Source organism: Salvelinus alpinus, chromosome 3, assembly GCF_045679555.1.
Source record: "Salvelinus alpinus chromosome 3, SLU_Salpinus.1, whole genome shotgun sequence".
Classification (NCBI taxonomy): domain Eukaryota; kingdom Metazoa; phylum Chordata; class Actinopteri; order Salmoniformes; family Salmonidae; genus Salvelinus; species Salvelinus alpinus.
Window position 1 is genome coordinate 46,688,607 of NC_092088.1, and position 22,918 is coordinate 46,711,524.

The 22,918-nt window shown below is 43.1% G+C and overlaps 1 protein-coding gene across 7 annotated transcripts in view; it reads left to right on the forward strand.

The window, feature by feature from the left end:
• Nucleotides 1-22,918, forward strand: part of LOC139570847 (latent-transforming growth factor beta-binding protein 1-like) — a 116,158-nt gene that overhangs the window by 13,916 nt on the left and 79,324 nt on the right. For all 7 annotated transcript variants that reach the window (XM_071393121.1, XM_071393126.1, XM_071393123.1 and 4 more), the window contains exon 4: nt 20,298-20,431. In XM_071393121.1, coding sequence (XP_071249222.1) covers nt 20,298-20,431 — 134 coding nt within the window. The remainder of the gene's footprint in view (nt 1-20,297; nt 20,432-22,918) is intronic.

Below are 22,918 nucleotides of genomic sequence, written 5' to 3' on the forward strand. Positions count from 1 at the left end.
TTATGTTTACAACTTCTCCCTTTCCCTCTTTCTTTCTCTCTCCCTCTGCCTACCCTGACTTTTCAGCTCTCTTTTGCTGGCATATTTAAAGCTTAGCTGCAGGAGACCCGTTGCATTTATTTGACAGAGTAACAACATTTCATGCATGCCATCGGTGGTAGAAATCCTTTAAATCTCAGACTGAAGCCAGGTTCTGATTGGACTGTGCTTTGCTACAATGTTCAATGCCCCCACCCGCAAATAACCCCAAACAAACATATTTGTGTTCATGTTGTGTCTGCTCCAGTCACAACAAATCATTGACCTTCCGTTGACCTCACACATTCCGTGACAATCCTCTTCCTTGTGTCCCAATTTCGTAAACCATCCTTAAACTACCTGTTTGTAAAAAAATAAAAAATATATATAAATATTTTTAACACGACCTGTTTGTTTGGTCTGGCTATTATTAAAGCCCTTTGATGTCTGAGGCCACCTGCTCAGACTACAGCCAGCCTTGTAGATCAAGTCAAAGTGGTAAGAACAACAAAGAGTGGATGAGGCTCTTGTGTCACTGAAACCTTAGCTATGCCCTTGAGAGGAGACCAGCTTAAATAGATATACTGGTGTCAATGGCAATCTGCACCCATTCTCCTTAGACCCATACTCTCAATCCACCCCAGAGCTTCTCATCTAAACACAGGACCAGCTGGTTTCTGTCTCCCAAGCAGCAGACTAAAGTGCTAGAGAACAGATCTGTCCATCCTCTATTTTTCTCTTTCTCTCTACCTCTCTCTCCGTTCCTGACTCTGGGCATTTCCATTGAAAAGGACCCATGAGCACCAACATGTTGATAGTAGCGTATCAAATTGGGTGTCAATGAAAGCTAAGAGATTCTAATTTTGGTAGATTGAGGCATAGTTACATTTTTCAACCATTTTCCATCTTACAAATTAGGCATAAGTAAAGGCTTTGATTTCTGGATAAACAGATGGAAAATGGGTCTTAGAAAACGTCTCCCAGGAAAGTCTTAAAAGGTGTCAGAAATATATCAAAACACAATCATGTTGAGGTTAAGACCCCTGCCAACAAATATCAACACTTACATTTTGTTTTGGAATTTATGAAATATTGCCTAGTTTATGAATTATTAAGTGATTAAAACGCGTAATTACGTTACCAGATCTGTAACGGAATTACTGCAACTGAATTGGCTACAATGGGTAATTATAATAGTCACAAACCACAGTTGGGTCACCTGCTACTGTCCTCCCTTCCACTGGCATACTGGTATGTTCAGCTCATAATTTTTGTTTGTTGACTTTCTGTCACTTGTTGGTCAAACCAAGAGTGTTAAAACAGTCTAAATCTGGACAACCCATGCCTTTCTCTCTCCCCCTTTCTCTCTCTCTCTCTGCCTCTCTCCAGTTAATGTCACCACTCCCAGCTCTTAGTGACACCTACCCATGAGCCCCCTCTCTTTCCATTTACTGTAACCACCCCCCCACCCACTAAGCACTGACCGACACCGGACGTCTATGGAAGTTGAAAAGTTGTTGAAATTTGGTCAGTCCACCCTGGCCAGTCCCTGGACCAAATTTGAACCTATCATAGATGCATGTTTCACAAGTTTGGATAGTACAGCACAGTACTGTATAGTGAGTACAGCACAGTAGAGTACCATACAATACCGTACAGTACTGAGTACAGTACAGAACAGTACTGTATAGTGAGTAGAGCACAGTAGAGTACCATACAATACCGTACAGTACTGAGCACAGTACAGCGCAGTACAGTATAGTGAGTAGAGCACAGTAGAGTACCATACAATACCGTACAGTACTGAGTACAGTGCAGAACAGTACTGTATAGTGAGTAGAGCACAGTAGAGTACCATACAATACCGTACAGTACTGAGTACAGTGCAGAACAGTACTGTATAGTGAGTAGAGCACAGTAGAGTACCATACAATACCGTACAGTACTGAGTACAGTACAGAACAGTACTGTATAGTGAGTAGAGCACAGTAGAGTACCATACAATACCGTACAGTACTGAGTACAGTACAGAACAGTACTGTATAGTGAGTAGAGCACAGTAGAGTACCATACAATACCGTACAGTACTGAGTACAGTACAGAACAGTACTGTATAGTGAGTAGAGCACAGTAGAGTACCATACAATACCGTACAGTACTGAGTACAGTACAGAACAGTACTGTACAGTGAGTAGAGCACAGTAGAGTAATACAGTACAATGTAATACAGTACAGTGAGTAGAGTAGAGTATACTCCAATACAGTAGTACAGTATACTACAATACAGTACAGTAAAGAAAATTTGAGTAGAGTACAGTATATTATACTGTAGTGAACTATACTCTACTTTACTGTACTTTACTCGACTTCAATCTACTGTACTGTACTCTAGTCTATTCTACTGTACTGAACTCTACCCTACTTCTACTCTGCTATATTGTACTGCAATGTACTCTACTGTGCTGTGCTGCGCTGTGATGTTCAAACTTGTGAAACATGAGGAGAGTTACATTAATATCCATAATTATGCGTTTCTGTGTAGTACAGATCAGGGACTCATGTAAATGCACTTCGCTTACTGTAGTTCAATAACCAAAATAGATTTTTTTTCAAAGTCAAGGGGTCGTGTTATAGCTAACACCCCATTACTTCTGCGGACATCTTTGAATCTTCATTCGGAGCAGATATTTACGTTTTTTGGAAAACTTGGTCGCATAAAAACCTGAGGGCGATTTTTCCCTAATTTCATTACCAAAGTTTGATTCATCCACTAAATTAGTTTTATTACATTTTACAGTGGAACTTGTTAAAAGTAGTCATTGTGCATAGAGTTGTATGGTTTATTAAACTGTGAAATCATGGTTTTGGTTTGGCATACATTTTGAAGTGAAAAAACTGAGTCAAAGCGTAATTCAATACCATGGATTTGCCCCTCTATGACTGCTGCTGATGAGATGAATTTGCAGTGGCTGGGAAGAATAGTCTACAGTGGGGCCCTCTTACTACAACAGAGGGCTTCTGTTTCAGTGTTGTGGCTGATGGTTGGAGGGCCAAACTCATACCTCTGTGGCTGTGAGAAGGCTGGGCAAAGCCTCCTAAGTAGGTAGCTTTGCTGTGTGTCAGCGAGTATTTAGTGGAGTTAGCAGAGCTGGGTCAGGGAGAGACCAGCCTGACCTCTCACCTCTTGTCATTGGGGAGGAGGTAAAGAGATACACCCTTCTATTCTAGGAATGGGGAGTGATGAAGGCACCGCCGACACACTCACATGAACACGTGTGCACGCACACACACACACACACACATTTACTGTATATAGTATTCACTAGGGTGAATGGCGGGAACCCGGTTATAGAAATTCCCCGGGATTTACCAGCCAAAACCACTCTCTTTTCCCCGGGATAAATAACTGCGAGAAATTATAATACATTATTTATATGAACAGCATGGCGTGAAATGGAACTTTTAAATTATATGCAATGTCTCAATCTGGCTTCTCTACGGCCTCTGCATGATGTATCATCAATGCTCGGGGTGGGGACAGACTGCCCATCTCAGTATGGAGCGCAGTTCACAATGCATGTAGACCTATCATCTCATCATAGTAGCTTTATTTCTTGTGACAGGCATAGTCTATGCTACAGTAATATCAAGACCGAATGCGCATCCAATTGACCCATCTCCATCTGGCTTTCATATTTTTATTGTAAAGATCTTTTTTTAATTTTAATTGCAGCTGGAGATTTTTAATAGAGCCAATCACTCGAATATTGTTGCTTTGAATCAGTGCACGCGCGCGCGGACACTCACTCAGTCTTTCTCGCTCTCCATCACCTCCATTCAAATTGCATCCAAAATAGATAATCCTGTTCTATATTGATATATAGCCTATATATATATTGTATGTCCTAGCCTACCTCTTTCAGGTAATACATTCAATATTAGCAGTATTAGCCTTATATTTAGCTAATTAGTGATGGGTTATGCATAATAAGCTTCTAACGTACAGTGCATTGGGAAAGTATTCAGACCACTTGACTTTTTCCACATTTTGTTATGTTACAGCCTTATTGTAAAATGGATTAAATAAAAAGAAAAACTAAATCTACACACAATACCCCATAATGACAAAGCGGAACAAGATTTTAGAAATGTTTGCAAATTTATTACAAATAGAAAACAGAAATACCTTATTTACATAACTATTCAGACCCTTTGCTATGAGACTCAAAATTGAGCTCAGGTGCATCCTGTTTCCATTTATCATCCTTGAGATGTTTCTACAACTTGATTGGAGTCCACCTGTGGTAAATTTCAATTGATTGGACATGATTTGGAAAGTCCCACCTGTCTATATAAGTCCCACAGTTGACAGTGGATGTCAGAGAAAAAAACAAGCCATGAGGTCGAAATAATTGTCAGTAGAGATCCAAGACAGGATTGTGTCGAGGCACAGATCTGGGGAAGGGTACAAAAACATTTCTGCAGCATTGAAGATCCCCAAGAGCACATTGGCCTCCATCATTCTTAAATTGAATAAATTTGGATCTACCAAGACTCTTCCTAGAGCTGGCCACCCGGCCAAACTGAGCAATCGGGGGAGAAGGGCCTTGGTCAGGGAGGTGACAAAGACCCCGATGCCAAGAACCTGATGGTCACTCTCACAGAGCTTCAGAGTTCCTTTGTGCAGATGGGAGAAACTTCCAGAAGTACAACCATCTCTGCAGACTAGTCAGGATCAGGGGAAAGATGAATGGAGCAAAGTACAGAGAAATCCTTGATAAAAACCTGCTCCAGAGCGCTCAGCACCTCAGACTGGGGGGCGAAAATTCACCTTCCAACAGGACAATGACCCTAAGCACACAGCTAAGACAACTCAGGAGTGGCTTCGAGACAAGTCTCTGAATGTCCTTGAGTGGCCCGGCCAGAGCCCGAACTTGAACTCTATCGAACATCTCTGGAGAGACCTGAAAATAGCTGTGCAGCGACGCTCCTCATCCAACCTGACAGAGATAGAGAGGATCTGTAGAGAAAAATGGGAGAAACTCCCCAAATACAGGTGTGCCAAGCTTGTAGCGTCATACCCAAGAAGACTTGAGGCTGTAATCACTGCCAAAGGTGCTTCGACAAAGTACTGAGTAAAGGGTCGGAATACTTATGTAAATGTGATATTTCAGTTTACATTTTTTTAAATAAATTTGCAAAAATCTCTAAACCTGTTTTTGCTACTTCATTATGGGGTATTGTGTGTAGATTGTGTGTAAATTAGGAAAGTCAAGGGGTCTGAATACTTTCAGAATGCACTGTGCAATACTCACGCACCTCCACTGGCCTCTCTCCTTAAAAAACACGTCTTAGCTTTTGGAGTCCCATGCAGGAAATGCTAGACTAGAATAGCTTGCTGGATTTTTTTTTAGCATTTCATATACCAACAGACTATTCGAAGAGGGACGCAAGCTCTTGTTTGCTGAATGTTAAATACAACAGCCAATAGAACTCACGGTAGTTTGAAAGAAGAGCGAACGCGCAATGGCGGGAGGCTATAGCAGTTATTTATTCAGACCACAACCATTCAGTCTTCGTGAAGAGAAGTGAAAGCCTTCTGGATCTAATTCTAGTCCTATACAGGGCATTGCAAAAGTATTCATCCCCCTTGGCATTTTTCCTATTTTGTTGCATTACAACCTGCGATTTAAATGGAATTTATTTTGATATTATGTAATGGACATACACAAAATAGTCAAAATTGGTGAAGTGAAATGAAAAAAATTACTTCTTTCAAAAAATTCAAATAAATAAAAAACGGAAAAGGGGTGTGTGCATATGTATTTACCCCCTTCGCTATGAAGCCCCTAAATAAGATCTGGTGCAACCAATTACCTTCAGAAGTCACATAATTAGTTAAATAAAGTCCACCTGTGTGCAATCTAAGTGTCACATGATCTGTCACAAGATCTCAGTAGATATACCCCTCTTCTGAAAGGCCCCAGAGTCTGCAACACCACTAAGCAAGTGGCACCACCAAGCAAGTGGCACCATGAAGACCAAGGAGCTCTCCAAACAGGTCAGGGACAAAGTTGTGGAGAAGTACAGATTATAGTTGGGTTATAAAATAATATTAGAAACTTTGAACATCGCACGGAGCACCATTGATTCCAATATAAAAAAAATGGAAAGAATATGGCACCACAACAAACCTGCCAAGAGAGGGCCGCCCACCAAAACTCACGGACCAGGGCATTAATCAGAGAGGCAACAAAGAGACCAAAGATAACCCTGAAGGAGCTGCAAAGCTCCACAGCGGAAATTGGAGTATCTGTCCATAGGACCACTTTGAGCCATACACTTCACAGAACTGGGCTTTACGGAAGAGTGGCCAGAAGAAAAGCTATTGCTTAAAGAAAAAAATAATCAAAATGTTTGGTGTTTGCCAAATACATGTGGGAGACTCACCAAACATATGAAAGAAGGTACTCTGGTCAGATGAGACTAAAATTGAGCTTTTTGGCCATCAAGGAAAACGCTATGTCTGGCGCAAACCCAACACCTCTCATCACCCCGGTGGCAGCATCATGCTGTGGGGATGTTTTCCATCGGCAGGGACTGGGAAACTGGTCAGAATTAAAGGAATGATGGATGGGGCTAAATACAGGGAAATTCTTGCAGAGTCTTCCAGAGATTTGAGACTGGGACGGAGGTTCACCTTCCAGCAGGACAATGACCCTAAGCATACTGCTAAAGCAACACTCGAGTGGTTGAAGGGGAAACATTTAAATGTCTTGGAATGGCCTAGTCAAAGCCCAGACCTCAATCCAATTGAGGATCTGTGGTATGACTTAAAGATTTCTGTACACCAGCAAAACCCATTCAACTTGAAGGAGCTGGAGCAGTTTTGCCTTAAAGAATGGGCAAAAATCCCAGTGGCTAGATGTGCCAAGCTTATAGAGACATACCACAAGAGATTTGCAGCTGTAATTGCTGCAAAAGGTGGCTCTACAAAGTATTGACTTTGGGCGGGGGGTGAATAGTTATACACGCTCAAGTTTTCATTTTTTTTGTCTTATTTCTTGTTTGTTTCACAATAAATAATATTTTGCGTCTTCAAAGTGGTAGGCATGTGTCACGGCCGTCGTAGGGAGGAGACCAAGGCGCAGCGTGATAAGCGTACATTCTTCTTTATTTAAAGAATGAACACTGAACAAAACGAACAAAATAACAAAACGAACCGTGAAGCTAATATGGCTAGTGCAGACAGGCAACTAAACATAGAATAAGAACCCACAAAACCAAAAGGGAAAATGGCAACCTAAATATGATCCCCAATCAGAGACAATGATAAACAGCTGCCTCTGATTGGGAACCAATTCAGGCCACCATAGACATACATATGCCTAGACTTACCAACACCCCTAGACACACAAAACAAGCATACCCACCCTCGTCACACCCTGACCTAACCAAAATAATAAAGAAAACATAGATAACAAAGGTCAGGGCGTGACAGCATGTTGTGTGTCAAATGATACAAACCCCCCAAAAAATCTATTTTAATTCCAGGTTGTAAGGCAACAAAATAGGAAAAATGCCAAGGTGGTGAATACTTTCGCAAGTCACTATATTATTCAAGGATGTCATTAGAATGATGAAGATAAAGGAAACTAAACTTATTTAATTTAACTGTTGAAAGCAAGGGAGGAATGAAGTAACAGTAGAGAGAGAAAGAGGAGGTAAGCTAATAACATTAGGGGAAATATTATGAAAGGTATAAATGCGTCAGCCTACTAATTATACAAATAAGCTCTATTATATTTCAAAATGAATATCTAATTCCCCAGCCGATATTTGTAATGGTGTAGGCCTCATGTGCTGCACCAGAATTGCATGTTCTCTCCTTTTTTAATTAATTATTTTTTATTTCACCTATATTTAACCAGGTAGGCAAGTTGAGAACAAGTTCTCATTTACAATTGCGACCTGGCCAAGATAAAGCAAAGCAGTTCGACACATACAACAACACAGAGTTACACATGGAGTAAAACAAACATACAGTCAATAATACAGTAGAAAAATAAGTATATATACAATGTGAGCAAATGAGGTGAGATAAGGGAGGTAAAGGCAAAAAAAGGCCATGGTGGTGAAGTAAATACAATATAGCAAGTAAAACACTGGCATGGTAGATTTGCAGTGGAAGAATGTGCAAAGTAGAAATAGAAATAATGGGGTGCAAAGGAGCAAAATAAATAAATACAGTAGGGGAAGAGTTAGTTGTTTGGGCTAAATTATAGATGGGCTATATACAGGTGCAGTGATCTGTGAGCTGCTCTGACAGCTGGTGCTTAAAGCTAGTGAGGGAGATAAGTGTTTCCAGTTTCAGAGATTTTTGTAGTTCGTTCCAGTCATTGGCAGCAGAGAACTGGAAGGAGAGGCGGCCAAAGGAGGAATTGGCTTTGGGGGTGACCAGAGAGATATACCTGCTGGAGCGCGTGCTACAGGTGGGTGCTGCTATGGTGACCAGCGAGCTGAGATAAGGGGGGACTTTACCTAGCAGGGTCTTGTAGATGACCTGGAACCAGTGGGTTTGGCGATGAGTATGACGCGAGGGCCAGCCAACGAGAGCGTACAGGTCGCAGTGGTGGGTAGTATATGGGGCTTTGGTGACAAAACGGATGGCACTGTGATAGACTGCATCCAATTTATTGAGTAGAGTATTGGAGGCTATTTTGTAAATGACATCGCCGAAGTCGAGGATCGGTAGAATGGTCAGTTTTACGAGGGTATGTTTGGCAGCATGAGTGAAGGATGATTTGTTGCGAAATAGGAAGCCAATTCTAGATTTAACTTTGGATTGGAGATGTTTGATGTGAGTCTGGAAGGAGAATTTACAGTCTAACCAGACACCTAGGTATTTGTAGTTGTCCACATATTCTAAGTCAGAACCATCCAGAGTAGTGATGCTGGACGGGCGGGCAGGTGCAGGCAGCGATCGGTTGAAGAGCATGCATTTAGTTTTACTTGCGTTTAAGAGCAGTTGGAGGCCACGGAAGGAGACTTGTATGGCATTGAAGCTCGTCTGGAGGGTTGTTAACACAGTGGTGACAGAGTTTCTTATCCTCAGTGCAGTGGGCAGCTGGGATGAGGTGTTCTTATTCTCCATGGACTTTACAGTGTTCCAGAACTTTTTTGAGTTTGTGTTGCAGGAAGCAAATTTCTGCTTGAAAAAGCTAGACTTGGCTTTTCTAACTGCCTGTGTATATTGGTTTCTAACTTCCCTGAAAAGTTGCATATCACGGGGGCTGTTTGATGATACTGCAGAACGCCACAGGATGTTTTTGTGTTGGTTAAGGGCAGTCAGGTCTGGAGATAACCAAGGGCTATATCTGTTCCTGGTTCTAAATTTCTTGAAATGGGCATGCTTATTTAAGATGGTGAGGAAGGCATTTAAAAAAAATAACCAGGCATCCTCTACTGACGGGATGAGGTCAATATCCTTCCAGGATACCCGGGCCAGGTCGATTAGAAAGGCCTGCGCGCTGAAGTGTTTCAGGGAGCGTTTGACAGTGATGAGTGGAGGTCGTTTGACCGCTGACCCATTACGGATGCAGGCAATGAGGCAGTCATCGCTCAGATCTTGGTTGAAAACAGCAGAGGTGTATTTAGAGGGCAAGTTGGTTAGGATGATATCTATGAGGGTGCCCGTGTTTACGGCTTTGGGGTGGTACCTGGTAGGTTCATTGATCATTTGTGTGAGATTGAGGGCAACAAGCTTAGATTGTAGGATGGCTGGGGTGTTAAGCATGTTCCAGTTTAGGTCGCCTAGCAGCACGAGCTCTGAAGATAGATGGGGGGCAATCAGTTCACATATGGTGTCCAGAGCACAGCTGGGGGCAGAGGGTGGTCTATAGCAGGCGGCAACGGTGAGAGACTTGTTTTTAGAGAGGTGGGTTTTTAAAAGTAGAAGTTCAAATTGTTTGGGTACAGACCTGGATAGTAGGACAGAACTCTGCAGGCTATCTGCAGTAGATTGCAACACCGCCCCCTTTGGCCGTTCTATCTTGTCTGAAAATGTTGTAGTTAGGGATGGAGATTTCAGAGTTTTTGGTGGTCTTCCTAAGCCAGGATTCAGACACGGCTAGGACATCCGGGTTGGCAGAGTGTGCTAAAGCAGTGAATAAAACAAATTTAGGGAGGAGGCTTCTAATGTTAACATGCATGAAACCAAGGCTATTACAGTTACAGAAGTCATCAAAAGAGAGCGCCTGGGGAATAGGAGTGGAGCTAGGCAATGCAGGGCCTGGATTCACCTCTACATCACCAGAGGAACAGAAGAGTAGGATAAGGGTACGGCTAAAAGCTATGAGAATTGGTCGTCTAGGACGTCCGGAACAGAGAGTAAAAGGAGCAGGTTTCTGGGGGTGTTAAAATAGCTTCAAGGTATAATGTACAGACAAAGGTATAGTAGGATGTGAATACAGTGGAGGTAAACCTAGGCATTGAGTGATGATGAGAGAGATATTGTCTCTAGAAACATCATTGAAACCAGATGATGTCATCGCATGTGTGGGTGGTGGAACTGAAAGGTTGGATAAGGTATAATGAGCAGGGCTAGAGGCTCTACAGTGAAATAAGCCACTAAACACTAACCAGAACAGCAATGGACAAGGCATATTGACATTAAGGAGAGGCATGCTTAGCCGAGTCATCCTAAGGGTCCAGTGAGTAGTGAGGTTGGTTGGGGTCACGGCGATTCAGACAGCTAGCCGGGCCATGGGTAGCAAGCTGGCAGAGGATGGAGGTCTGTTTTTAGCCACCTCGTGTGTTTCCGTCAGTAGATTAGTGGGGTTCCGTGTGGTAGAGGGGACCAATCCAATTGGCAAAATAGTTGTAGTTATAGTGGCCCAAGAAAATTGTCCGATAGACCTATTCAGATAGCAGCCGATAAGACAAGATGTAAATATATATATACACGGGACACGACAAGACGAGGACAAAGGACGTCTGACTGCTATGGCATCTTGGAATGATTTATCATGGTTTGAAAGATGTGCGTAATTCCCGTCCATATAATACAGTATAATACAATACAGTACAGTAATACAGTTCACACTCAAAAAGATTAGCAAACTGGAGCTAGTTTCATTCATTTACCCAAACGAGCATATAGCTAGCTACATCTATGGGCTTTTATGTTTTTCTGTTGTGCGTAATGTGCAGTAGCCTATATCATATATGTATTGGATAACGGCACAATCATTTGGCCTTTTTTGGGCTTGGGCTCATTAAATGTCTTTAATATAGTGTTCATAAAATGTATTTAATGTGTATCTGCCCCTTTCCTTTAATGACTCATCAGGATCAGGTAGCATCAGGCTTATAAGTCTATTTATATGCTTTATAATACTTTTCAATGACACTTCCGGTTTTGAAATACCGGGTTACCCGGGAGAAAAGTTATTTATTCTCGGGATGGAACATTTGTAAAATACCAGGAAAATATTCAACCCTAGTATTCACTCACATATACATATTTACTGGACATACTAGTATTCACTCACATACACAGGCATATTCACATTCATAAAGCACTCACACAGAGACATCAAACAAACTTTCTCACTTACTCACTCTCCCATACACAGACGTGCACATGTATTCACATACGAAAACAGAATGGCTATTTAAGAAGCGGTGGTGGAAAGAGGTGGCTATTTACAAGGCTATCACATTCTGTTTATTTATACTGTGCCAGGGGGCCTGTGGATGGGCTATGATATGAGCCGTGTGCCGAATGACTGTTCCTCCTGTCCCTCACCTCACCCAACAGTCCTCTTTCTATTACCACGTACTGTGGCCTGCCTCGAGCCCCGGTGTGGACTGGGATCCCAGCACATAGACTGCCAATCAGACAGGAAGAGCCTTGGCCTATACTTTCAACCTTCAACCCCACATGACTCCTCCACTGAGCTCTCAGATGGAACATCAACAGAAACCTGCTCTTCCTGTAACCTTGCCCATCCTAGAGGACTTTGGGCTTCCTCATACATGTCCCAGCTCTCATTAGACCACCAGTGTAAATATTAGCTATTTTATGCAGGGTGAACTTTGCCCTGGGTTCATTTTTTTATTTAATGGGTGGTATTCCCCCTCCAGTCCCAGTGGTATGCATTCACAGTTGCGTGTGAAATTGCCTTTTAATAGGCAGCCATTGGGTTGAGGTAGTGGAATGCTCTCTCCTCCCTAGCCATGACTTCCTACTGGAAGAGGAAAGAGACTGCCCATGTAACAGATTGTCCCCTCTCAGGTTTCCCAGCGCATGATTGTTGGAAGCCTGGTAATCTCACCTGGTGCTCCTTAAACAATAATTATTCTTGGAAAGGCCAGGACTATCTGGCCTTTGAAATGTATCAGTCATGTCTTGTAAAGATGAAGAAAGCCTCTCTCATTTCATTTCCCCTCAACTTAAATGCAGATTATCTGCTTGGACCCTGCCAGGTTTCTGGTGTAAAAGAGTGGAATTTGCATTAATGTGGTCAAGACTGACGTAAGAGATTATTAGGGGATTTTATATTCAATGTGAATCTAGACAGAAATGCTTTCATTTTTATTTGCATTCCCCCATTGTAGGGGATTTTAAAGGAGTCATTCCCCCCTCAGAAATCCTCTTTTCCTGATATAAAGTATTTTTTTCAGGGTATTTTCCCAGTTTGTGTGGAGCCATTTACAATGTAAAATCTATTTCAGATGACTTATTTAGCTCCCTTTCATTTAGCACTGAATTGATGTGTTTGTAAAGAGAGAAATGCTCATCAGTCATTATGTTGTGTGTTGTTAACACCAGAGAATCCTTTGGATTTCATTTTAGCAATCTCCCTGGGACATTGAGCGTTTCCATCCCTGGGACTTTCAGCGTTTCTATCGCTGGGATTAAGCAGAGATAAGCTGCTTATCTTGAATAAAGTCATACTGCATGATCAGAATTCGGAGCACATGCCCCATGTGACTGCAGGCAAGCTCTGGCATTTACACACTCAGTAGATGGGCCCACTGTATATAATTGACCTATTTGGAAAGATAAATGATGTGAAATATGCCTCTAACCAGCCCTTGGGCAATCATATCCCACCCCTCCATTTGGAGTTTAAATATTAGACGATGGAATTGCCAGGCTTTTCCCGAAGCTAGCAGCTGGCCAAACAGAGGAGTATAGATAGATCTATTCAGATTGACATTTATTTTTACGCCCATGCTCGCCAGAAGAACCGGCTGAAATAGATTTACGGCCGATTTTCACCACACTTCAACGCTAAATGACACAAGGCCCATGCTGGCTAGAGGTCACAATGCATGCAACCTCAAAAAGTCTCACCAAAGAAGAAGAAAATTGAGTGTAGAAAATCTATTTGGATAGCCATCTATGCAGTCTTTATTGCGCCCATTTTTTTAAATTTAACTGCTACGATGAATAATTCCCCCAGGGTTTCTGGGGCTGCTGAGCGATGCTGCAGTCCCTTTATTGTGGTTTTTAATGAGGCATTAAATTCAGACCTTACAGTGAGCAATTTCACTGTAGCCCCCTTTTTACCTGCTATCACTCTGCCCAGAGGGCCGTGGACACTCCAGCAGCAGCCCTCTGACGCACTCTTTGGCTGCATCAAAGGCACCTCCCCTCTAAAATGACTTGTCATCATCTAGTAGACGTGGACCATCATTGTTGAACTGTCCTCATCGATTTGAGAGTTTACAATTCATCTGTCTTGATTGACAGTGAGTGGTTGTCACTCTGTTTGCCACCACATGAGTCAACAGTTGACATTGTGGTGTCCTTATCTTACTCTCTGGCAAGCTGTGTCATTACACAAACTGAAGCTCAATAGCAACTCAAAAGGATGCAGATGCCACTACAGTGGGGGACAGACAGGGATAGACCGGAGGACTCGCTGACTGGGGGTGCTGCAGCTTCAGCTTCAGCTTAGGGAATATGTTGCCCTCAGTTCTATCAATGCCAGTTCTGACCTAATCATCCTTACATCTTTAATGGCTCTCTAGTCCTCTGTAGGTGCAGTCTTACTGCAAGGTAAGAGTTTAGGAGGCCAATGTTATTTGATAGTGCTTGTTTAGAGTTGCAGAGTATATACTGAAATGTAATAAGACTCCCACAAGTATGCTGTGTTTTTACAAACGTACCATCTAAGTTGGCAGTGATTTATTGAAAAATATACTCATATACTTATTATTTCCGAACTTCAACTACGCAAAAGGATGGTCCCCTGTGTATTTGCATCCTTACAGCCCCAGACACAATAATGTTTCTGCATGTTGTCTTCGTTGATCTTTTTTGTGAGGGGAGATGTCTTGAAGCAGTCCTGCACAGGTGCTGAACTCTTTAGGTTCTCTAGCTTGTTGATTTTGTCTAGAAATACAACCCAGTCTCCTTTTTTAAGCCGTAGCTGTAGAAATGTATGAGAAGTAAGCCTCCATTTGGGTGGGTTGGCTTGTCCGTCTCCAGACTCCTGTCAGAAGTCCTCAGAAAAACACCTTGGTGGTGTTGTGGTAGGCAGTGTAGACGGAGGGGGAGACACAGGTATCCCCTCACCAATCACAGCTGAGAGAGAGGCCGAGACCAGCAGTCCCCTCAATCAGGGGATAACATGACAAATCTCTGCTTTGATGGATGTCGTCTGTGAGAAGCTCGCAACCTGCCAACTGGCCTCAGAACTCGTTCCACACCAGCATTCCTCAAGTCTTCATGTGCAGGAAAACCACATCTCTAGGAGAGAAAAAAAATGGCAAGCACCCATCAGTCCCTCTCCCTACAGGGAAATCATTTGTCCTGCAAATTGTTTGAAACACGCCCCAGTGTTTTGATGATGTCTCAAGGCCAAGAATCCCCTCCATGCTCCTTGGGTTTGTTGAAGTTAGTGAGTTCAGGGGGAACTTTACAAGAATAGTAGCCCATCGTAACCTTCTGTACAGTGAGTAGGCATTTTATTCATGGGTCTGGTAAAAATACAACCTTGATTGTAAAAATGTTCCCACATTTTTAAGATGTTCTGTATGTTTTCACAGTTGTTTTTCTTCTGCTTGAGCCCAACTGAAGCTTGGCTAGCCAGACTAAGTGAGTTATGGTCTTGTATATTAGGAATGATACAACAGAACCTTTACACCTGTGGTAGAGGAGAAAGGAGAGTTGGTGGGTGGTACGCTGAAGGCCTATACGGCCCATTCAATTGGCATGTCCCTTAACAGTAAACCTGATAAGCAGCTGTGAACTGATAGTACCACCTAATCTCAAAAGATTTTCAATGTTTTTTTTGCGTTACTGTGCCTCTTTTTAAAGTAGAGCAGTTTAATCGACCTCAACGTTTTATTTATCAAAATATATTTTGATAAGTAGCTTGTGTCGAGATCGACTGTGTCGAGAGTGACCTTGTACGGCACAGAATCTTTTTTCAAACAACTTCAAATGAATTGATGTAATCCTCCTCTGTGTTTCTAAGTGTTTCTCAGTGGAGCTAATTGATATGTTGGAGACGGTTAGGGTAAGAGCTGAACTTTTTGCTAAAGTCAATGGGCCATATAGGAGCATGTGGAAGAGCTTAACACATATCTCCCAGTATTTACTGCAAGTGTTCCCGTCACATAAAAAAATCGGGGGAAAGAAAGCCGCTAGGTTTTATTGCTGGGGAAATAAACGTAAAGGTTTCTTTGTCTTTGTTGAGGGTAACCCTGGGAAAAGTCTTTCTGGGCTCTGGGTGGCACAGAATCTGGTTGGTTGGTGACCCGTAAAATATCTCTCACAGACAACTTAGATTAGGCAAGCGCATGGTTTCAGGATGGCAAGTTAGGCCAAAGTGCACATTTACCCCATAGTCTGTCCTCTCACTCCCTCTGAACTCCAATGAAACCAAACTATGTCAACAAGACACGAGAAGATAAAATACAGGTTGTCCATTCTGCATGGAGATAAATAGACTCTCCAATGTCTGTCCTGTTGTCTGAGGGTTGATTTTGCCATGTTCCCTCCAATAAAGGGGAGAATTACTGTCACTTTTTAGTCTGCTCTCCAAGCATGTTTCTCCTTTGTTCCAACACATTGCATCAGGCAGGCGTTAGAGCATGGCAGACGCTGCAGATTAGATCACCGCAGGGCATTTGGAAAGAGAGACAGGAGAGAAAGACAACTGAGGACTATTGTGAAATACACCCTGTAGTCCCTCTCTCTCTCTCTCTCTCTCTCTCTCTCTCTCTCTCTCTCTCTCTCTCTCTCTCTCTCTCTCAATTAAATTCCATTCTCACCCTCTCGTTCTTTTTTTTGTATTTGAATCTTTCTGGCAGTGAGCCTCTCTCTGTCTTTCTCCCCTACCATAAACTCCTTTTCCCCTACCCTCTTTCTGTCCTCTTTTGAGATTCGTCTGAGTCTGCATCTCTTGTAAACTCTTCCTAATTTCTTCATTTTGGTATAGAATGCATGTTGGGCCACTATCAACAACACATCCCACAACAATGCTTCCACTCTACAGTTGCCAATGGGAGAAGACGGGTGCGTCCACTTAGTTGTGCTCCTACATAAAACCAACCTTATCCTAGCTAATCCACATAGATGCAGTCGCAAGCATACCGAATAGTCTATATATAGGCCCGATAATTATTTTATAACGGGAGGAATGTACTGTATGAGCTGTAGGTGTTTGGTTTCTGCCCCCAGGGGACCATAAAGGAATGTCAGATACTGGAATTACAGCCAATAAAACGGCATCACATAGAAACCCATAAACAGTTAATAACAGAAAATGGCAAATAGCTATATAACCAGCCATGCATAATGTAGCATGTGGGCCATGCTTGCATTTGACAGTGAGAGGCTTTGGTTTACAACTCACGGTCTTGTAGCAAAGAAACCCAAGTATTGGTTTGTTGTGACAGTCTACCTCACCATGACTGTACTGGTACATGAAAGACTGCAGAAGTTAAACAACACTCACCCAGTAAGTTGGAGGTGGAGATAGGGGGGGGGGGGGGGAAAGCAGGCACATGAGAAGCCTTACTGCTGTTGTTCAGCCCCTGATGCCCCCCCCCCCCCCCAACACCCCGCCACCACCCCCCATAGGATCAAACAATAGATGAAACCCAGCCAGATTCCTTGAAGTTCCATTGTTTGATAGTCTGTGAGTGTGCATTAGGGAGAGGGAGGAATGGAAGGGGAGTAGATGAATGGGAGGAGTTTACTCACAGTAATTGACACTGGCATTTGTCACCACAATATCCTCTTTTTCTTTTCTTCCTGACACAATCTCTGTTGTCTGTTGTGAACGTGATGAGAGGCTACATGTCACACATGGTGGTTGTGGTGGCAGGCAGAGCCCGGTCTAATTAGCACAGAGAGAGTGAGTAGAGGCCCTGTTGAGATGGACTCGCATGAGATGAGATGATCACAAAAGGGGTCAACAGTCAAGGTCAAGCTCACAGCCACAGGTGGCCTTGAGTGACAACTTCATTGTATGTGTGCGGGTGTGTGTGTCTGTGTGTGGAGGACGAGTCTGTCACAAGTGTGTTTATTTTATGTTAGATGTATATACAGTACTTATTGCAGTAGCTTGAAGGAGGCTTCTAGCTAGCTGTTCAAATGACATTTTAATTACATACATTTTTTATGGAAATGGGGACTTGGCTATGCCTCTGCTAATGATAAGCTATATCTCGGCCAGTACATTGTTGTCTCCATATGAAGATTGTTCAGTGCTCTGATAAGTCTGACCGTCTCCAATGTTTTGTCTCTTTATCCTCCCCCTTTATAAACCATTTAGAAACGGCTCTCAACACCACCCATATTGTTGTGCTCTTTTCTCTCCTGTCAAAAATAAATGTATTTTTGTCCTTTGTCCTCTGTTACCATGACCCAGACCTGTCTGAGTGGTTTTAGTTTGGCAGCTGACAATTTGATACGGTTATGCTGTGAAGAAAAAACCTCTACTACTGCTGTCTCGCTCAGCAGCCCTGCACCAGATTACCAGATTTCTCTTCCTCCCGTGTAAACAAGTCACATTTCATTTGGACTGAGGGACATTTAGCAGAGTGGTTAGTAGAGAGGCTTTGCAGGGCTGCTTTTGGAGGGTTTTGTTCTACTTCAACTCTTACGTTATCCTCACCTTCCTCTCCTTGCCCACTCACCCCCAATTCTGCTCTCCATAACCCCTTGCCAACCACACCCTGTTGTCCTTTCACTCTGTCTGTCATGTTTGATTGGGCCTTGTCAGGGGGACTACAGGGTGGTCTCGTTGTTTTGGACCAGCTCCGACCCCTTCCTCTCTCCCCTCCCTCTTCCAGTGTTGAGGATGTGTCTGGGTTTCCTCACCCGTCTCACTGGGGGAGATTCGGTTAGGTTCATTCTCTGGGTTTCTGGCCGGTGCTTTGTCTCATGTCCCTCTCTCTTAGTGGGAGGACATGAGATGACTGACGCCATGATTTAAGTCCCGTAGCCCCCCCCCCCCCCACATAATCTTCGCCTTGGCAGCAACAAAAGAAACGTCCCTTTTTCAGGACCCTGTCTTTCAAAGATAATTCGTAAAAATCCAAATAACTTCACAGATCTTCATTGGAAAGGGTTGAAACACTGTTTCCCATGCTTGTTCAATGAACAATAAACAATTAATGAACATGCCCCTGTGGAACGGTCGTTAAGACACTAACAGCTTACAGACGGTAGGCAATTAAGGTCACAGTTATGAAAACTTAGGACACTAAAGAGGCCTTTCTACTGACTCTGAAAAGCACCAAAAGAAATATGCCCAGGGTCCCTGCTCATCTGTGTGAATGTGCCTTAGGCATGCTGCAAGGAGGCATGAGGACTGCAGATGTGGCCAGGGCAATAAATTGCAATGTCTGTACTGTGAGACGCCTAAGACAGCGCTACAGGAAGACAGGACGGACAGCTGATCGTCCTCGCAGTGGCAGACCACGTGTAACAACACCTGCGCAGGATCGGTACATTCGAACATCACACCTGCGGGACAGGTACAGGATGGCAACAACAACTGCCCGGGTTACAGCAGGAACACACAATCCCTCCATCAGTGCTCAGAATGTCCGCAATAGGCTGAGAGAGGCTGGACTGAGGGCATGTAGGCCTGTTGTAAGGCAGGTCCTCACCGGCAGGTAGCTTAGTGGTTAGAGCGTTGGACTAGTAACTGAAAGGTTGCAAGATCGAATCCCTGAGCTGACAAGGTAAAAATCTGTCGTTCTTCCCCTGAACAAGGCAGTTAACCCACTGTTCTTAGGCCGTCATTGAAAATAAGAAGTTGTTCTTAACTGACTTGCCTAGTTAAATAAAGGTAAATAAAAAATTTTTTAAACATCACCGGCAACAACGTCGCCTATGGGCACAAACCCACCGTCGCTGGACCAGACAGGACTGGCAAAAAGTGCACTTCACTGACGAGTCGCGGTTTTGTCTCACCAGGGGTGATGGTCGGATTTGCGTTTATCATTGAAGGAATGAGCGTTACACCGAGGCCAGTGCTTTGGAGCGGGATCGATTTGGAGGTGGAGGGTCCGTCATGGTCTGGGGCGGTGTGTCACAGCATCTTCGGACTGAGCTTGTTGTCATTGCAGGCAATCTCCACGCTGTACATTACAGGGAAGACATCCTCCTCCCTCATTTGGTAACCTTCCTGCAGGCTCATCCTGACATGACCCTCCAGCATGACAATGCCACCAGCCGTTCTGCTCGTTCTGTGCGTGATTTCCTGCAAGACAGGAATGTCAGTGTTCTGCCATGGCGAAGAGCCCTGGTCTCAATCCCATTGAGCACGTCTGGGACCTGATGGATCTGAGGGTGAGGGCTAGGGCCATTCCCCCAAGAAATGTCTGGGAACTTGCAGGTGCCTTGGTGTAAGAGTGGGGTAACATCTCACAGCAAGAACTGGCAAATCTGGTGCAGTCCATGAGGAGGAGATGCACTGCAGTACTTAATGCAGCTGGGGGCCACACCAGATACTGACTGTTACTTTTGATTTTGACCCCCCCTCTTTGTTCAGGGACAGGTTTCTGTTAGTCACATGTCTGTGGAACTTGTCTCAGTTGTTGAATCTTGTTATGTTCATACAAATATTTACACATGTTAATTTTGCTGAAAATAAACACAGTTGACAGTGAGAGAACGTTTCTTTTTGTGCTGAGTTTAATTGTTCATGTATTATTTCAAAGACGTGAACACAGTGGATTATGTACATAGATTAAATTGTTCTTTACAGTGTTTGACAGGTTTTTTTTCTTCTCCCTTACAGAATCCAGCCTGGTAGCCAGCAGTTTGTCCGGAAGCCCAAGTACTACCACACACAAACCACACACACCCAGACACATGTCCAGCATCAGCCTGACAGACCCATTCCCCTGACAGTGGGACACAACCCCATCCACGGTGAGTAGCCCACCTCCTTTACCCCATTCTGTTACTGTATTAACTTAACCTAAGCTCCATAAGAACTGGAAAAGAGCGCCACCATGTGGTGGTTTCCGAAAGAGGTGCTGTCCCAGGGTCCCGTTTAGAGGACAGAAATACAATCCACACTTTATTACCACACAGCAAACAGGAAGAGGAATAGAATCAGTGAAAGTGATAGTGGTTTTCTGTAGGACAGAAGGAACAGGGAATATATATATATTACAACAGCGTGGTAGCAGTGTTGGCTACACAGTAGTAATAGGAGTGATGCAATATATACAAAGCAGCAATGGCATAGCAATGGGCTAGCACATGATAGTAATGGCTATAGTAGTGTTAGCAGTGCTAGCATGGAAATATTATTGTCTGGTAATAAATATTCAGTAATACACAGGGGCTAGTAAGCTAACATGCTACAGAGTAGTAATGCAGGTGAACAGGCTACAAAAGACAAATTGTATCATGCTGTAGTATGGGCTAGGATAGCATAGGCAGTATAGAACAGGATGCAATTAGTGACTAGCATAGTATACAATATGTACAGTGGGAGCTAGCAGGGCTATAGGTAATAGCACACAGTAGTACAGTTGAAGTCGGAAGTTTACATACACTTGGAGTCATTAAAACTAGTTTTTAAACCACTCCACACATTTCTTGTTAACAAACTATAGTTTTGGTAAGTCGGTTAGGACATCTACTTTGTGCATGACATAAGTAATTTTTCCAACAATTGTTTACAGACAGATTATTTCACTTATAATTCACTGTGTCACAATTCCAGTGGGTCAGACGTTTACATACACTAAATTGACTGTGCCTTTAAACAGCTTGGAAAATTCCAGAAAATGATGTCATGACTTTAGAAGCTTCTGATAGGCTAATTGACATCATTTGAGTCAATTGGAGGTGTACCTGTGGATGTATTTCAAGGCATACCTTCAAACTCAGTGCCTCTTTGCTTGACATCATCGGAAAATCAAAAGAAATCAGCAAAGACCTCTGGAAAAAATTGTAGACCTCCACAAGTCTGGTTAATCCTTGGGGGCAATTTCCAAACACCTGAAGGTACCACGTTCATCTGTACGAACAATAGTACGCAAGTATAAACACCATGGGACCATGCAGCCGTCATACCGCTCAGGAAGGAGACGCGTTCTGTCTCCTAGAGATGAACGTGCAAATCGAAAAAATGCGAAAAGTGCAAATCAATCCCAGAACAACAGCAAAGGACCTTGTGAAGATGCTGGAGGAAACGGGTACAAAAGTATCTATATCCACAGTAAAACAAGTCCTATATCGACATAACCTGAAAGGCCGCTCAGCAAGTGCGCATGGGGACAAAGATTGTACTTTTTGGAGAAATGTCCTCTGGTCTGATGAAACAAAAATAGAACTGTTTGGCCATAATGACTATTGTTATGTTTGGAGGAAAAAGTGGGATTCATGCAAGCTGAAGAACACCATCCCAACCGTGAAGCACGGGGTTGGCAGCATCATGTTGTGGGGGTGCTTTGCTGCAGGAGGGACTGGTGCACTTCACAAAATAGATGGCATCATGAAGTAGGAAAATTATGTGGATATATTGAAGCAACATCTCAAGACATTGGTCAGGAAGTTAAAGCTTGGTCGCAAATGGGTCTTCCAAATGGACAATGACCCCAAGCATACTTCCAAAGTTATGGCAAAATGGCTTAAGGACAACAAAGTCAAGGTATTGGAGTGGCCATCACAAAGCCCTGACCTCAAGCCTATAGAAAATATGTGGGCAGAACTGAAAAAGCATGTGCGAGCAAGGAGGCCTACAAACCTGATTCAGTTACAGGTGGAATGGGCCAAAATTCACCCAACTTATTGTGGGAAGCTTGTGGAAGGCTACCCAAAGTGTTTGACCCAAATTAAACAATGTAAAGGCAATGCTACCATATACTAATTGAGTGTACGTGAACTTCTGACCCACTGGGAATGTGATGGAAGAAATAAAAGCTGAAATAAATCATTCTCTCTGCTATTATTCTGACATTTTACATTCTTAAAATAAAGTGGTGATTTTTTTATTTATTTTTTTTATTTTTACCGTTATTTTACCAGGTAAGTTGACTGAGAACACGTTCTCATTTGCAGCAACGACCTGGGGAATAGTTACAGGGGAGAGGAGGGGGATGAATGAGCCAATTGTAAACTGGGGATTATTAGGTGACCGTGATGGTTGAGGGCCAGATTGGGAATTTAGCCAGGACACCGGGGTTAACACCCCTACTCTTACGATAAGTGCCATGGGATCTTTAATGACCTCAGAGAGTCAGGACACCCGTTTAACGTCCCATCCGAAAGACGGCACCCTACACAGAGCAGTGTCCCCAATCACTGCCCTGGGGCATTGGGATCCTAACTGACCTAAGACAGGGAATTTTTACTAGGATTAAATGTCAGGAATTGTGAAAAATGTATTTAGATAAGGTGTAT